This window comes from Leucopleurus acutus (assembly GCF_964270905.1).
Source record: "Leucopleurus acutus genome assembly, chromosome: 3".
NCBI classification, from domain to species: Eukaryota; Metazoa; Chordata; class Mammalia; order Artiodactyla; family Delphinidae; genus Leucopleurus; species Leucopleurus acutus.
Window position 1 is genome coordinate 66559256 of NC_139145.1, and position 18618 is coordinate 66577873.

The window sequence follows — 18618 nt, forward strand, 5'->3', positions numbered from 1 at the left end:
GGGCACGAACCCGTGTTCCCTGCATCGGCAGGCGGACTCTCAACCACTGCGCCACCAGGGAAGCCCATGAATTGACCATTCAGTTTAAAACATGCAAGCCATCGGGGACCTTGATAAACGCTGCTCTGGTGAAGAGGCGGAGGCTAAAACTTAATTGTAGTGGGCTCAAGAGAAAATTGGAAGAAAAAAACTAGCAGTAGCAAATATAGAGCTCTCTTTTGAGGAGTTTTGCTGTAAAGGGATAGGGAAAGATGGGGCAATAGTTGAAGGCAGACAACTGTGGGGTCAAGGGAGAGCTTTTTCAGCATTGTAGAAATACCAGCATGTCTGCATGCTGAATGAAAAAGATCCAGTAGAGAGAGAAAAGATTGATAGATTGATCATGGGGCAGACAAGGGAATTAATTGCTGGAGCAATGTCCTTGAGTAGGTAAGGAAGGGGGTGAGGGCACCAAGTGCAGAAACACACACACACACACACAGGCAGAGAATTTTGTGCTAGGAGCAGAGACCATTTATCTCAAGTAATAAGAGAAAAGACAGAGTGTATGGGTACAAATGCAGTTAGGTTGGTGGATTAAGATGGTAAGAGCTTAAGTGAAATAGGAAGCAAAGGCACAGCTGAGGGTGAGCATGGGGGAGGAGATATTAGAGTTCTGAAGAGAAAGGTCATTAAGGATAGAGAATGGACCAGGGCAGTGGAGCATGACTGTCAGTCAGCAGTAAGTTTCCTCTTGATGACTGATGATTAATTTTAAATGAAACCAGTCAGCATGTTTTGCATATTTTTTCCCCAGCTACATCTAGCTGTGCAGGTACCGGTGGAAGTAGGAGGGGGGCTGTATTTAACCAGCCTTGCAGTTTGCCTGATAGAGTAAGGTGGATTAAGAAAGGGGGCAAGGAAGTTGATTATAATGATTAACTTTTTTTTTTTTTTTGCGGTACGCGGACCTCTCACTGTTGTGGCCTCTCCCGTTGCGGAGCACAGGCTCTGGACGCGCAGGCTCAGCGGCCATGGCTCACGGGCCCAGCCGCTCCGCGGCATGTGGGATCCTCCCGGACCGGGGCACGAACCCGTGTCCCCTGCATCGGCAGGCGTACTCTCAACCACTGCGCCACCAGGGAAGCCCTATAATGATTAACTTTTGAGTTCAGTGAGATGTGAGATATAGGAAAACATCTAAGTCTGCTAGGCACTTAGACTAAATATATGCATTATCTCCCCACAATCACGCCATGGAACTGCTTAGCCTCCTTTTACGGATGAAGAGGCTGAGATTTAGGAAGACTCAGGCATATCCCGGAGATATTGCGGGTCCAATTCCAGACCACCGTAATATCACAGTAAAGCGAGCCACAGGAATTTTTTGGTTTCCCAGTGCATAAAGAAATTATGTTTACACTATACTGCATTCTGTTAAGTGTGCAATAGCATTGTGTCTTAAAAAAAAAAGACAAAACCAATGTACAAACCTTAATTTAAAAATACTTTATTGCTGGGGCTTTCGTGGTGGTGCAGTGGTTGAGAATCTGCCTGCTAATGCAGGGGGCAAGGATTGGAGCCCTGGTCTGGGAAGATCCCACATGCCACGGAGCAACTAAGCCCCTGCACCACAACTATTGAGCCTGCAGTCTAGAGCCCGTGAGCCACAGCTACTGAAGTCCACGTGCCTAGAGCCCGTGCTCTGCAACAAGAGAAGCCACTGCGATGAGAAGCCCACGCACCGCAACGAAGAGTAGCCCCTAGCCCCCGCTCGTGCAACTAGAGAAAGCCCACGCGCAGCAACGAAGACCCAATGCAGCCAAGAATAAAATAAATAAATTTATTTAAAAAATACTTTATTGCTAAAAAATGCTAAACATCATCCGAAAATGCAAGGTTGCCACAAACCTCAATTTGTAAAAAATGCAGTATCAGTGAAGCACAAATAAAGCAAAGCACAATAAAACAAGGTATGCCTGTATAACTTGCTCAAGGCTACACAGCTAATAAATGACAGACCCAGAATTAGGCCCAGGAACAATGGTCTCCAAAGATGCACTTAACCGTCTTACTATTTGCCTTAAGTATTAGCTGGTACTTTTAAATTGATGCATAAACAGAAAGGACGCTGTGTCCAATATATTTTTCCAATTTGTGTTAATTTTAAGATTTTTGGTGTACAGAAATTTTTTAAAGTTTATAGCAAAATCTATTCTACCTTATCTTTAATTCCCTATCCATCCTTAGATTAAACAATCACCTGTATTTTCTTTCAGCTTATTTATCTATTTATTTATTACTTTTGAATCTTTAATCCATTTAGAATTTGGTATGTGTTGTTTTTTTTTTTTAATTTACTTATTTTTATTTATTTATTTTTTTGGCCATGTTGGGTCTTCATTGCTGTGCGGCCTCTCTTCATTGCGGGCCTCTCACTGTCGCGGCCTCTCTTGTTGCAGAGCACAGGCTCCAGACGTGCAGGATCAGTAGTTGTGGCTCACGGGCCTAGTTGCTCCGCGGCATGTGGGATCTTCCCAGCCCAGGGCTCGAACCCATGTCCCCTGCATTGGCAGGCAGATTCTCAACCACTGCGCCACCAGGGAAGCCCTTGGTATGTGTTTTATGGTGAGATGCTATTTTTCCCCAGCTTATCAATTGTCCCAGCACTAGTTTTGAAAAATTTATCCTTTTCTTGATAATTTGTAATACACTTTATCATATGTTACAATTTTATAAACATTTGGGTCTGTTTCTGGCCTTCCTGTTTATCTTTGTATTTCTAAATCTGAGGGATTTACAACTTACAACTCTTCTTTTCCAAAACTTTCTTAGACAATCTTGCCTATTTGTTCTTTCAGATGCCCTTTAGAATTATTTTTTAAGTTCCTAAAATACGTCATTGAAATATTAATTTTAATTATACTAAAATAGTGAATTAATTTGGTAAGAATGCAGGTTCACAGAATTCATTCTACACATTCAAGAATGGCATGTCTTGGGCTTCCCTGGTGGCGCAGTGGTTGAGAGTCCACTTGCCGATGCAGGGGACACGGGTTCGTGCCCCGGTCCGGGAGGATCCCACATGCCGCGGAGCGGCTGGGCCCGTGAGCCATGGCCGCTGAGCCTGCGCGTCCGGAGCCTGTGCTCCGCAACGGGAGAGGCCACACAACAGTGAGAGGCCCGCGTACCACAAAAAAAAAAAAAAAAAAAAGAATGGCATGTCTCTAACTAGAGAAAGCTGGTGCGCAGCAATGAAGACCCAACACAGCCAAAAATAAAAACCTAATAAAAATACAAAACAAAACAAAAAAACAGCATGTCTCCACTCAACTCTTAATTAAATGGAATAATTTTTTCACTTAGGTTTTATACATCTGTTTAGAGATTACTTCTAGGTATTTTATGTTCTTATGATTATTAGGAATGGAACCTGGTTTTTTCCAGTATATTTTCTAGCTGGTTATTTTTAGTACATAGAAAGTTGCTGATTTAGGGACACTTGTTATATGACTCCACTTAAATTGAAACTCTTAGGTACTAGATTTAATTAATTCTCTTGGATTTTAAAAATAGATCATTATATGTTCCTTGTAATATTGACAATTTTGTCTATTTTCTAATAGTTTTACTTCTTATCTATATTTTATATTATGATTATAGTTACTAAAACTTACCCCAAAATGTTGAAAAGATGTTAAAACATGTATCCATAAAACTACTGTTAATGGGATGCTTCCAGTGTTTCATGTTACACTCTAACATGCAGTGTAATATTGGCTGTCAGTCTGAGACTGATATTCATAAGCAAGTTCAGGTAGTTGCCTTGTAGACCTAATTTTAAAAGTAGTTTATAAAAATCAGGAATATATCTTGAATTTAATCGAATACTATTTTGGCATGTATTCATCTACTTGGTCTTTGAACTACCAAAGAGGTAATTCATTTGTATACTTGTTGCCTCTTTATAAACAGATTTTAAAAAATCATCTCTTACTATTATAAAATATAAAACACCCATACAAACAGCAGTAAAAGGCAATTATCACATCCTTCCTTTTTTTAAAAATTTAGTTTAATTTTTAAAAATTTTGACTGCGTTGGGTCTTCATTGCTGTGCGCGAGCTTTCTCTAGTTGCGGTGAGCAGGGGCTACTCTTTGTTGTAGTGCGTGGGCTTCTCATTGCAGTGGCTTCTCTTGTTGTAGAGCATGGGCTCTAGGTGCACAGCCTTCAGTAGTTGTGGCACGCAGGCTCTGTAGTTGTAGCTCGCAGGCTCTAGAGTGCAGGTTCAGTAGTTGTGGCGCATGGGCTTAGTTGCTGTGTGGCATGTGAGATCTTCCTGAACCAGGGATGGAACCCATGTCCCCTGCACTGGCAGGTGGATTCTTAACCACTGTGCCACCAGGGAAGTCCACATCCTTACTTTTTATATTTAGAAAAAGATTTAAGAGCATTTTATACTTTGGTGTTTAAAAATTCAAGTGTCTATGTTTCAAACATAACATTTTCACCACGCTAGTGTTACAAAATATTTTAATTAAAACGAATATCCTCAAATGCCTGTTACATGCAAGAAAGCACTACAGTAAGCAGCACTGCAACGGATAAAAAGATAAGCAAAGTTAGGTCCCTGGCCTCCCGGAGGCTTATAGACATGTTGTGTGTCGGGGGGGACAACTAGACAAGAGCCCAACTGAGTGAAGGTAACAAGTACCAGAAGAGCACAGAGGAGTGAACAGTCGCTGCTGGTGGGAAGGAAGTTCAAGGAGCGCTTCCTGAAAGGCAGCAGGGCCTGTTCTTTGCAGGACAGGCAGCTACTACTGTCTGGCAGGGTAGGTGGAAAGGTGATCCAGACAGGCCGCATCAGTGGGGAAGATAAAGGCACTGGGTGGATGAAGCTGTGCACCTGAGTCCCCAATGACAAAGCATAAACTATTCTAAGATATTCTACTGGATTTTAAAGTAACAATCAAAAGGTGGGATCAATGTGTCAGTAGGATATAAAATATGTGTTAGAAATATGGCAATATAAAGAAAAATTCTGAGTTAATCAGAAAAGTTCCAGATAAAGATCTTAAAGAAATAAGGATTGTTTACCAAGATGTTACATCAAACGTTCCTTTGAAAAATATTTAGATAGTGAATATTTACATTTGGGGATAATTAATTTTAGGAGATGATGCCACCAAGCAGCATATTAAAAACTAGTGGCTGCCTATTCTACAGGTGCACCGTTGCACTGATATGTAAAAGGGTCAGTAGCTTGTCACGTGCTGCTCCAAAAGGCGCCGCCCTTGGTGAAAGCATGCTGCCCAGGTCTCCAGGACGAACTTCTTGCTATGTTATCATGTCAGCATGCCTAAAATGTGGTGAGACACAGAGCTGACACTCATCTTCTGAGTTTATGCTAATACATTATCCCATTAGTGGCTTTTACCTTTCACCTTGCTCATTCCTGGAACCAGATGCCCCCCTGGTTGAAGAGGATACAACTGCATACCAGATTTAGGAAGGGATGTATTAAGGGAAAGAACTGATTTAAAAGGCTCTCCAGATTCTTGGCTTAGACAGCCTTCTTCCTGGGTGCTGACCCCTCTTGGCTATGGGGCACACAAACCACCTCTACCAATCTAACTAGTTTGCAGTTTTCCTGATTCTCTATTTACCAAAAAAAGGTCTCTTAAGCCAGTCTTAGTGAACAGAAAGCTTAGTCAAGTGTTCACAGAGAGCACAAATGTGGACCATTCAATAGGCTGTGAGCCATAGCTGCTGAAATTGTAGCTAGGAACTGCCTTGGTTCCCTTCTTAAAGGCTGACAGGCCATCTGAGCCAGGCTACTTGATCTCTTGCTGCATTTCACTTGTAAAATGCTATTAATATCTGTCATCAATTCCTCTCAAAGTAGTATATAAAATTTCCTGGATAGGAATACTCCTTATAATCATTTGGCTACAGCAGTGTATAAATTCACTTCAAAAACTACTGTAATTTTGAACTTGCTGGTTTACTCACTCCCACACACACACCCAAGCCTGATAGTTGTGTTAATTCAGTGACTTCTTTAAAAATTTGGATAGTATTTGTATTTGGAAATGCATGTTAATCTTTATATGGATTTACCAGTCCTTGACCAACACGTTTTGTAAAAATCCTACAAACCCATTTCATCGAATTAATTAGTATGGAGGACTTTCTGGAAATGGTTTGTTTTTTAAAATAAGGAGCTTATCTGTAAGCGTGGTCCAGAGTTTGCCATATGACAAGCATTTCTTAATAGCAAGGTCCATTTTAGTGTTAATCTTCATAGGCAGTCCATTTCATCAGGAAAGGCTTTAGTGTCTTCATAGTCTTAGGATCTGTTTTTCAGTTCACCAAATAGGGTGGGAATTTTATCAGAATGAAGTTATTAGAACTTTGGGATTTTCTTCTTTCTCCATTGAATCTTTTGTTTTTTTCCCATATCTGAACCTGAAAATAAGATAAGTGCTAAAGAAAATTAAATATTTAAGACTCCCCTCCTCAAAATGCCAAACTGACACTGAAAAACATTTCTCCAGTCAATGAACAGGTAATTATTTTAACTCTAATAAGAACCTCATGAGTCTAGAGCTAGTATTCTATAATTTTATAGTTTTCCTGAGGAAAGAATAGAGTGGTAAGCATGAAGTTCTTGGTAAGTTAAAGTTGATATTGAAGTAGTTTTATCATTAGAAGAAACAAGTTATAAAAAATGGGCATCTTTCACTATACATGTTCAGTTTGGGATCAGAATCCACTCACATATAGACTTTTATCATGGCTACACACTAAAAACACTTTATCTTATATAACATCACAAAAGCCATATGAACTATTTCCATATAACAGATGGGAATACTAAGGTTTAGTGAAAAGTAAGCAAATTTCCCAAGTTTAGTCAGTAGATTTGGGATTTGAGGCCAGGCAGTTTCACTCTAGAATCTAAACTTCTCCTACCATACCATTAGTCTTTTAAATGTTTTCCAATCTATGATGTCATAGAAAGATGTTTGATTTTTGTCCCTGGTTCCTGACATAGAGCTTCTAAATCCCTTGTAATTTTCTGAGTGACAAGGGTAATAGTGTCTTGCCTCTTATTCTAATGAGGTGACTCAGTGGGTCCCTAGATAGCTTCACGATGGAGGCTGGTTGCTAGAAAGACCAAGCCTTGACTAGAAGCCCATCCTCCAGCCTCCAGGGAGGGGAGAGGGACTGAGGTCAAATCAATATTGATCATGCCTATGTGATGAAACTTCCATAAAATCCCCTAAACACTGGGGTTCAGAGAGCTTCTGAATTGGCCAACACATCCATGGGCCAGGATGGCGAAGCTCCCCAACTCCGCAGGAACGGAGACTCCTGTGCTCTGGACCCTTCTGGACCTCACCCTGTGTACATCTCCCCCTGGCTGTTCATTTGTGTTGTTTAGAACAAACCAGTAATAGTAAGTAAAACGTTTTCCTGAGTTCTGTGAATCATTCTAGCAAATTCCTGAATGTGAAGAGGAGGGTTGTGGAAATACCAGACTTTGTAGCCAAGTTGGACATGATGGAGCTCAGGGCAGGCTGCCCCAAAATTTGCCACAATGGCATATTGATTATTTTTAATTGAAGTTGCTTGTGAAGCAGCTGATGCAAAAGGAAACTCTGGCCTCCTCTGTGCCCCTGAAAGCAGGGAATAAATCCCTCATGTGAAAGGTGCAATCCCTGTATATGGAGGTAGAAGGACACCCTTATTACCAAAGACAGGGAATTCCAGGGCTGGGCCAAGAAATCTCTATAAACAAACCTTGTTACTTCTTTACTAATTTACTACACAAGCCCAAACTCTGCTTAAATTCCTTACTAATTAAGCACTCAAACCTAAGTTTCTTTGTCCTGTCAATTCCTCTCAAATTTATTGTTTCTTTGTCTAAAAAGTGTAAAAGCATCCTGCTTTGGCCATTTCTTAGGTCCTATTTCTGAGAGATCTCTGTGTAATGAATTAAAATTTGTTCATTTTTCTCCTGTTGACTGGTGTCAATTTTATGATTAGTTTAGCCACAAGACCTTAAAGGGGTAAAAGGGTAAATTTCCCCCTCCCCAATAGCCAGAAATGTGGATAACCTTGGGGAACCATTACTTGTGGCTGGCATCTGAAGAGAAGGCTGTCTTGTGGGAGTGAGCCTTTAACCTGTAGAGTCTGATGCTAGCCCTGAGTAATTAGAGTCAAAATTGGATGAAATTATAGGACACCTATTTGGTGTCAGAATTGGTTGATATCAGGAGGAAAACCCTTGCACAATCTCATAGGCCAAAAAATGACATTGACATTTTTTATGCTTTAATTAATATGGACAACTATTTCTTTTTTATGTATATATTTGCCACTGAAATTTCCTTTTCTATAAACTGTTTGTTCGTTACCTTTGCCAGTTTTCTTTCTGAGTTGTTTGTCTTTTTCCCACTGATCTCTAAGAGCTTCTTGCATCTTAAATTAATTAACTATGTCTACATTGTGTGTTGCAAATATTTTTCCCCTGCTTTGTTGACCTTTGTTCTAATTTATGGTTTCGTTTTTGCTGTACCAACAATTTCTAAAATTACATAATCAGATATATCAATCTTCTCCTTTATGGCTCTTTGCTTTTCATAATATGCTTAGAAAGGCCTTCTCTAAGGTTATAAAAATATTTATGTTTTCTTCTGCTACATTTATCACTTTATATTTTCAGTTCTCAATTTTTAATCTTTCTGGAATTTATCCTGATGTGTTTTTTTTGTGTGTGTGTGGTATGCGGGCCTCTCACTGTCGTGGCCTCTCCCACTGCGGAGCACAGGCTCCGGACGCACAGGCTCAGCAGCCATGGCTCATGGGCCCAGCCACTCCACGGCATGTGGGATCTTCCTGGACCAGGGCACGAACCCGCGTCCCCTGCATCAGCAGGCGGACTCTCAACCACTACGCCACCAGGGAAACCCTATCCTGATGTATTTTGAAGTAAGAGTTAGGCTTTTTATTTAGCCAAAATGGCTAGTTGAATGTTCTAACACCTTTTACTGAATAATCTAAATTTTCCCCACTGATTTTGAATTGCTACTTGTTATCACACACTGAATTCTCATATTTTCTTCATTTAATTCTGAACCCTATTCCATTCCAGTGATTTCTTTTCTTCTACCACCATCATACTGTTTTAATTACCATTGCTTAATAATATCCTTTATTATCTGATAGAGCTACTTTCCACTTATTACACTTTCTTTTCAGAATTTTCCTATTTATTCTTTCATGTTTATTCTTTCTGAGGAATTCTGATACCATTTTTTAAAGTTCCACTTACCATTTCATTTTCTGCATCTGCTCTAAGGTCTCTGGTAGAGTCATTCCAAAACTTTCAGGGAAGAGAAGAGTGATGATTCCAATCAGGACAGTCAGGCTGCCCATGAGGATGTAGGGCAGAACTCTGTTGTAAGCACCTGTAAAGCACAGGACATAAGAACATCAATTAGATACAGGGTTTCTCCAGATGCTCTTGAGAATCATTTTGTAAAGGTGGCAAACAGTATTTGAGAGCAGTTTTAAACCTGAATATTTACAGAAGAAAAAAAGTGTGCAAAATAGCACAGTTTCTGTTTGGCAGATGTCATTGCCTCCGAATTTCCATAATCATTCACCTACTCAATTTTGCATTATCATAAGGTCTTTCACGTCAACTGGCATTCTCTAAGCTACTACTTAATCATGTGTGATAAATGTTCCTTTGATAGAAATTTTTGCCTACCAAAGTTCTCCTCTTAAGGTAGAGGTCATTGGAGATGGGGGGTGGGAGGACACCAAGGGGAAAGAGGTTGACCAGGATGTTGCAGGGACACCTACTGGCTGTTATGACTGATATGACCTTTGCTTTTGCCCAAACCAGTAGGCTCCTGTGGAAATCTTGGTCCACAGAGCTGTGAGACTCTTAAAAGAACCTAATTAATATATTCAATCCAATTTAAATCAATAAATGTCAGGCACTGTGGTTTCTTTTTGCAGCATTTATATGTCTTGGTTTTACATGTAATTGGAAGAACCACTCCACCTCTTCTTTATGTGGTGTTACTCAGACAGGGGAATAATAGATCCTCATCTTGCTTCCCTTCTGTATACAGAGATTACAGAGGAATAACACACCCAAGAATTTTATTTGACAAAAAAATATCAATTTTGAAGCTTCTCTGAGGCCTCTGTGTCACCAACAGGAGCCACTACTGTGGAATACAAAGTTCTTTCTCAGACTTCTCCATTTCTTATGTACCAATGGTCCACCATTAGACCATATGGGCATGGTTTGAAAGTATAGGGAAGAACAAAGGGGAAACGACACCATTCTATATAATAATGTACTTTCTCAGGTGTTCAGGGCAGCTGTGTGGAAAATGTCTCTCTCTGTAAGGATTTAGAGTTTACCTTTTCTGAGAATTCACATATGTCTTTGGGGATGTGTATGTGTGTATGTTTGAACTAGTAGGTAACCAATGGATGACTAGGAAGAATAAGGAGCTGTGTCTACATCTCTTCGCCAGTAGAGTTCTTGATGAGGTTTAGCTTGGAGTGCCAGATCCTAGATCCACTGAACATCCCACTAAAGCCCCTCTGTGGTGTTATTCCAGATTGATAAATTCGATCATATAAAAGCTAAAATTGCCAGCAATGCAAATAAAGTCATGAAGTCAAAGTGGGAATAATAAACTAGGAAAAATATTTATAATATATATACAAAGGGCTAATTTTTCAATTACAAAGAGCTCCCAAAATCAAATATCTAAACTTGATACGAACCATTAGAAAGATGGGAAAAGACATGAACAGTCAGATCTCTTAAAAATAAATAGAATTTCAATAAATATATGAAAAAATGCTCAACCTCATTCATAATTGAAGAAAAGGAAATGAAAGCAACAATGATATCCGTTTTTCATATAACAGACTATCAATGATTAAAACATTGGATAATCCCCATTGTTGGTAAGGATATGGAGAAACAGGCACTCTCATATATTGATAGTTGGATTGTAAACTGGTATAGTATTTAGAGGTCAATTTGGCGATATCTATGAAATTTTTAAATTGCGCCAGCAATCTCTTGATCCAAATATACAAAGGCTGTGGGGGCCGTAGAGGAATGTTCACTGCAGTGTTATGTATGGTAACAAAAACTTTGAAATGGCCTAAATGTTCATCCATGAACCTGGTTAAATAAATAATGTGTATACATACATTGGAAGTCTATGTACTAACTAAAAGAGCTATATACACGGATATGGCAAAATATTCTGATACAATGTTAAGTTTAAAAAAAGTTGTGAAACAATATTTATGATATCATTTTGTGTGTTTAAATATATATATATATGTTGTGCAAAATGAAATGTCTGAAGGGCTACTCACCAAACTGTTAATAGTAGTTCCTCTGAGGGCTGTGATTTGGGGAACTAAGAGAGTAGAGGTGAACTTGTACTTTTTCCAGTACTTTCTATGCTGTTTGCATTTTTCATAATGAAAACCTATTACTTTTATATTTAAAAAAAGAATAGACTTATAAGAAGCATCTCACCAAGGTAAACAAAGTAGGGAGCAATGATGCTGCCCACTCTGGAGGCCATGGATGTGACCCCCACAGCCATGTTCCTGACCAGGGTTGGGTAGAGCTCTGCAGTGAAGACGTACAGCATGGAGAAGGCAGAGGTGATCCCGAATTTTCCTAACATGGCCAGACCAATGGACAAGAAGTTGTAATCTGGAAAAGAGATCCAGTGTAAACAGAGGTGCTTTTAGAAGTGATACTTTCTTAACAGTTGCTTGAATTGTCCTTTTTGCTTGTATAGGAATGTTTTATAATCTAAAGATATTCCCCAAATTATACAGTCTCTTCAAAGCCTTACTAATTGGACATGGACAAAGATGGAGCGTGAAGGGTTGCTTTGAGCTTCGCTGTTCTGTTATTCTAGATCATTTATGCATTCTGTGACCTTGTCCACCTTTATTTATTACAACAGTTTCATAGTCAGTTGTTAGCATGTTAATACAGTTAAGTTTAATCTTCGAAGAGAAGGACCAATCATTTTTATCCTGTTTATTATTATTAAGAAATATATATTTCTATGCATAGTACTATATATCAAAAATCTGTTGACTTAACATTTTAACAATATGAGAAAGTTAGACATAAGGGGAAAAGAGAAGCATATATCTTTTCATGTGCTCTCTAACTACTTAAAGATTACAGACCATAAAAATCACTGAATTTATACCGGAACTGGTATGTACTACCAACTCTAACACTTGAATATACACATCAGAGAGAAGGTTTGAAAATACCAAGAAAGTACCAAGAAATTGGGAATTGGGATTATGACTCAGAAAGAGGTTTGAGGGTTTAGGTGAATGTTTCTGTGAAGGGGATGACTGGGAGCATTACTCTTCCTTCTCAGGTGGTGATTTCTGATTCTCTAAGGTTAACTCTTTAACTATTTGAAGGGAGTAATTTTGAACATGGGAAATCACAGAGTTAGTTATCACTTGTATAACTGACTTAAGAATGACTTATGATGTAAAGGCTACATAAATAGGGAACAGGGACTAATAATTAGCCCTGTCAAGGTGTGGCTCTTTTCTGGTAAACTGTTAATATTGGATAACTTCTTACCTGCAGGCACCAGTTGAATTAAGAGAAGCACACCTCCTCCCAAGAACAGTACTCCAGATATGACATAACGCCTGGGTAGGGTTCGAAGTAGCAGCCAGGCTGTAATGTAAGCTGGAACTTCAATCAAGGCAGAGAAGAAACAGTTCAGGTAGGCATCTCCATGTAAATTAGGAGTGTTGAGAGACAGAGCAAAGTAACCTACTGAGGTGACCATCCTGAAAGACAAAAGACAAAAATGACAAAAGGATGGCTTGAGTCTCTTCACAATTTCATGATGGTCAGGAAATTGTCTAGATGTTGCTGTCTTACAAATAGCCACATACGGCTATTTAAAAGTAAATAAATTAGGGATTTCCCTGGTGGCCCAGTGGTTAAGACCCTGTGCTCTCAATGCAGGGGGCCAGGGTTCAATCCCTAGTCAGGGAACTAGATCCCGAATGCTGCAGCTAAGAGCCCTCATGCCGCAACTAAGAGCCCACATGCCGCAACTAAAGATCCCGCACACAGCAACAAAGATCCCGCGTGCTGCAACTAAGACCCAGCATGGCCAAAAAAAAAAAAAAAGAAAAAGTAAATAAAATTAAATAAAATTTAAAATTTTGTCCCTCACTTTGGCATTAGCCACACTTCAATTGTTTAGTGGCCACATGCAGCTAGTGGCTACCATAAGGGACAAAAAAGATATAAAACATTTTCATCATTGCAGAAAGTTCTATTGGACAGCACTAGTCTAGATATACCAATATTCAAGAATACCTATCCTAATCTAGTTAATTTCAAGTTTCGATAGGAGAGTTTGTATATTCTCATTCCTTCAGAGCTATTATTTGAAGAAAGAATGTCAGTCACATCAGTGAACATAAAATCCATATGTCATTTTCCCCCCCAAAGAATAAGAAGGAGAAGGAGAGGAAGGCAAAGGGGAGGGGGAGGAGGAGGAGGAGAAGAAGAAATATAGGTAATACTGTGGGATCCACTTATAGTAAATTCCAATTGATTTAGTAAAACTCACTTTAGTAGGGAAGAAAGTGAAAGTCCCATAAAAGGTATCACAGAGTGCACACTGCATATCCTGTCATTATAGTTAACGTCCACATAAAAGTTTCTCTGTGGAAAAAACACTACACTATGCAAACTCCCCTGTGCAGAAATGCACTTATTATCAACATGACTGAAAAGCAGAGGACACCTGAAAAATGTTTTCAGGAACAATGTCGGATCTTTTTACACATACTCTACTAGGTTGGGTAGCACAAGGGCTAATCCAAAACAAAACAAAAAATGAAACTTTATTGCTCTGGGATCTTAGTGATTTTCCACATTTGGTAATAAGAGCAGCTTAGATAAAATTAGTGATTAGTTTATTATTGGCTCAGTAGTGCCACTGCTCAAGGTACATTTGCATCAGTGATACCTGCTGACATGTAAGAACTAAGGAGATCTACAGTGATGAAAGCCACATGCCCAGGACACACTTGCTTAATTCAGGGGCATAAACTCTGTCATTGATGACTTCTAATTGCAATACAAGATGGCTCTAAAATTAGACTAGCTGCAGCAGGAGCCTACTAGTTCTTTTTTTTTTTTTTTAATGTTATGTAATCTTTTTTTTTTTTAAAATAGATCTTTACTGGAGTATAACTGCTTCACAATACTGTGTTAGTTTCTGTTGTACAACAAAGTGAATCAGCCATGTGCATACATATATCCCCATATCCCCTCCCTCTTGAGCCTCCCTCCCACCCTCCCTACCCCACCCCTCTAGGTCATCGCAAAGCACGGAGCTGATCTCCCTGTGCTATGCAGCTGCTTCCCACTAGCTATATATTTTACATTTGGTAGTGTATATATGTTGATGCTACTCTCACTTCTCCCCAGCTTCCTCCTCCCCACCCCATGTCCTTAAGTCCATTCTCCATGTCTATATCGTTATTCCTGCCCTGCCATTAGGTTCATCAGTACCATTTTTTTTTTTAGATTCCATACATATGTGTTACCATACGGTATTCATTTTTCTCTTTCTGACTTACTTCACTCTGTACGACAGACTCTATGTCCATCCACCTCACTACAAATAACTCAATTTCGTTTCTTTTTACGGCTGAGTAATATTCCACTGTATATATGTGCCACATCTTCTTTATCCATTCATCCAATGATGGACACTTAGGTTGGTTCCATGTCCTGGCTATTGTAAATAGTGCTGCAATGAACATTGTGGTGCAAGTCTCTTTTTGAATTATGGTTTTCTCAGGGTATATGCCCAGTAGTGGGATTGCTGGGTCATGTGGTAGTTCTATTTTTAGATTTTTACGGAACCTCCATACTATTCTCCATAGTGGTTGTATCAATTTACATCCCCACCAACAGTGCAGGAGGGTTCCCTTTTCACCACACCCTTTCCAGCATTTATTGTTTCTAGATTTTTTGATGACAGCCATTCTGACTGATGTGAGGTGATAACTCATTGCAGTTTTGATTTGCATTTCTCTAATAATTAGTGATGTTGAGCATCTTTTCACGTGCCTCTTGGCCATCTGTATGTCTTCTTTGGAGAAATGTCTATTTAGGTCTTCTGCCCATTTTTTAATTGGGTTGTTTGTTTTTTTGATATTGAGCTCCATAAGCTGTTTGTATATATTGGAGGTTAATCCTTTGTCTGTCATTTAATTTGCAAATATTTTCTCCCATTCTGAGGGTTGTTTTTTCATCTTGTTTATGGTTTCCTTTGCTGTGCAAAAGCTTTTAAGTTTCATTAGGTCCCATCTGTTTATTTTTGTTTTTCATTCCATTACTCTAGGAGGTGGGTCAAAAAAGATCTTGCTGTGGTTTATGTCAAAGAGTGTTTTTCCTATGTTTTCCACTAAGGGTTTTATAGTGTCTGGTCTTACATTTAGGTCTTTAATCCATTTGGAGTTTATTTTTGTGTATGGCGTTAGGTAGTGTTCTAATTTAATTCTTTTACTATAGTTGTCCAGTTTTCCCAGCACCACTTATTGAAGAGGCTGTCTTTTCTACATTTTATGTTCTTGCTGCCTTTGTTGTAAATTAGGTGACCATATGTGCATGGGTTTATCTCTGGGCTTTCTATCTTGTACCATTGATCTATATTTCTGTTTTTGTGCCAGTACCATACTGCCTTGATTACTGTAGCTTTGTAGTATAGTTTGAAGTCAGGGAGCCTGATTCCTCCAGCTCTGTTTTTCTTTCTCAAGATTGCTTTGGCTTTTCAGGGTCTTTTGTGTTTCCATACGAATTGTAAAATTTTTTGTTCTAATTCTGTGAAGAATGCCATTGGTAGTTTGATAGGGATTGCATTGAATCTGTAGATTGCTTTGGGTAGCATAGTCATTTTCATAATATTGATTCTTCCAGTCCAAGAACATGGTATATTTCTCCATCTGTTTATGTCATCTTTGATTTCTTTCATCAGAGTTTTATAGTTTTCTAAGTACAAGTCTTTCGCCTCCTTAAGCAGGTTTATTCCTAGGTATTTTATTATTTTTGTTGTGATGGTAAATGGGATTGTTTCCTTAATTTCTCTTTCTGATTTTTCATTGTTAGTATATAGGAATGCCAGAGATTTCTGTGCATTAATTTTGCATCCTGCAACCTTACCAAATTCATTGATTAGCTCTAGTAGTTTTCTGGTGGCATCTTTAGGATTTTCTATGTATAGTATCATGTCATCTGCAAACAGTGACAGTTTTACTTTTTCTTTTCCAATTTGTATTCCTTTTATTTCTTTTTCTTCTCTGATTGCCACGGCTAGGACTTCCAAAACCACGTTGAATAAGAGTAGTGAGAGTGGACATCCTTGTCTTGTTCCTGATCTTAGTGGAAATGCTTTCAATTTTTCACCATGGAGTATGATGTTTGCTGTGGGTTTGACATATGTGGCCTTTATTATGTTGAGGTAGGTTCCCTCTATGCCCATTTTCTGGAGAGTTTTTATCATAAATGGTGTTGAATTTTGTCAAAAGCTTTTTCTGCATCTGTTGAGATGATCATATGGTTTTTACTCCTTAATTTGTTGATATGGTGTATCACATTGATTGATTTGCATATATTGAAGAATCCTTGCATCCCTGGGATAAATCCCACTTGATCATGGTGTATGATCCTTTTAATATGTTGTTGGATTCTGTTTGCTAGTATTTTGTTCAGGATTTTTGCATCTATGTTCATCAGTGATATTGGTGTATAATTTTCTTTTTTTGTGATATATTTTTCTGGTTTTGGTATCAGGGTATGGTGGCTTCGTAGAATGAATTTGGGAGTGTTCCTCCCTCTGCAATTTTTTGGAAGAGTTTGAGAAGGATCAGTGTTAGCTCTTCTCTAAATGTTTAATACAATTCGCCTGTGAAGCCATCTGGCCCTGGACTTTTGTTTGTTCGAAGACTTTTAATTATAGTTTCAATTTAATTACTTGTGATAGGTCTGTGTATATTTTCTAATTTTTCCTGGTTCAGTCTTGGAAAATTGTACCTTTCCAAGAATTTGTCCATTTCTTTGTGGTTGTTCATTTTATTGGCATATAGTTGTTTGTAGTAGTCTCTTATAATTCTTTTTGCTTCCGTGGTTTCAGTTGTGATTTCTCCTTTTTCATTTCTAATTTTATTGATTTGTGACCTGTCCCTTTTTTTCTTGATGAGGCTGGCTAGGGGTTTATCAATTTTGTTTATCTTCTCAAAGAACAAGCTTTTAGTTTTATTGATCTTTGCTATTGTTTTCTTCATTTTTATTTCATTTATTCCTGCTGTGATCTTTATGATTTCTTTCCTTCTACTGACTTTGCGTTTTCTTTGTTCTTCTTTCTCTAGTTGCTTTAGGTGTAGGGTTAGATTGCTTATTTGAGATTTTTCTTGTTTCTTGAGGTGAGATTGAATTGCTATAAACTTCCCTCTTAGAACTGCTTTTGCTGTATCCCATAGGTTTTGGGTCGTTGTGTTTTCATTGTCATTTGTTTCTATGTTTTTTTTTTATTTCTTCTTTGATTTCTTCAGTGATCTCTTGGTCATTTAGTAGCGTACTGTTTAGCCTCCATGTATTTGTGTTTTTTACAGTTTTTTTCCTGTAATTGATTTTCAATGTCATAGCATTGTGGTCAGAAAAGATGCTTGATACGATTTCAGTTTTCTTAAATTTTCCGAGGCTTGATTTGTGACCCAAGATGTGATCTACCCTGGAGAATGTTCCATGTGCTCTTGAGAAGAAAGTGTATTCTGCTACTTTTGGGTTGAATGTTCTATAAGTATCAATTAAATCTAGCTGGTCTATTGTGTCATTTAAAGCTTGTGTTTCCTTATTTATTTTCTGTTTGGATGATCTGTCCATTGGTGTAAATGGGGTGTTAAAGTCCCCTACTATTATTGTGTTACTGTCGATTTCCCCTTTCATAGTTGTTAGCATTTGCCTTATGTATTGAGGTGCTCCTATGTTGGGTGCATAAACATTTATAATTTTTAAATCTTCTTTTTGGATTGATCCATTGATCATTATGTAGTGTCCTTCCTTATCTCTTGTAACAGTCTATTTTAAAGTCTATTTTATCTGATATGAGTATTGCTACTGCAGCTTTATTTTGATTTCCATTTGCATGGAATATCTTTTTCCATCCCTTTGCTTTGAGCCTTTATGTGTCCCTAGGTCAAGAAGTGGGTCTCTTGTAGACAGCTTGTTTTTGTATCCATTCAGCCAGTCTGTGTCTTTTGGTTGGGGCATTTAATCCATTTACATTCAAGGTTATTATCGATATGTATGTTCCTATTACCATTTTCTTAATTGTTTTGAGTTTGTTTCTTTTTTTTTTTTTTTTGCGGTACACGGGCCTCTCACTGTTGTGGCCTCTCCCGTTGCGGAGCACAGGCTCCAGACGCGCAGGCTCAGTGGCCATGGTTCACGGGCCCAGCTGCTCCGCGGCATGTGGGATCTTCCCAGACCGGGGCAC

At 38.7% G+C, this 18618-nt stretch overlaps 1 protein-coding gene across 1 annotated transcript in view; it reads right to left on the reverse strand.

Annotated features, from left to right (window-relative positions):
- Positions 1–6372: 6372 nt before the first annotated feature.
- The window catches only part of SLC22A4 (solute carrier family 22 member 4), a gene marked incomplete at its 3' end in the record, with an annotated part of 47454 nt that continues 35208 nt past the window's right edge, over positions 6373–18618 (reverse strand). The window contains exons 7-10 of the mRNA XM_082837199.1: positions 12669–12883; positions 11577–11759; positions 9321–9456; positions 6373–6448 (exon numbers count right to left, since the gene is read on the reverse strand). Coding sequence (XP_082693325.1) covers positions 6373–6448; positions 9321–9456; positions 11577–11759; positions 12669–12883 — 610 coding nt within the window. The remainder of the gene's footprint in view (positions 6449–9320; positions 9457–11576; positions 11760–12668; positions 12884–18618) is intronic.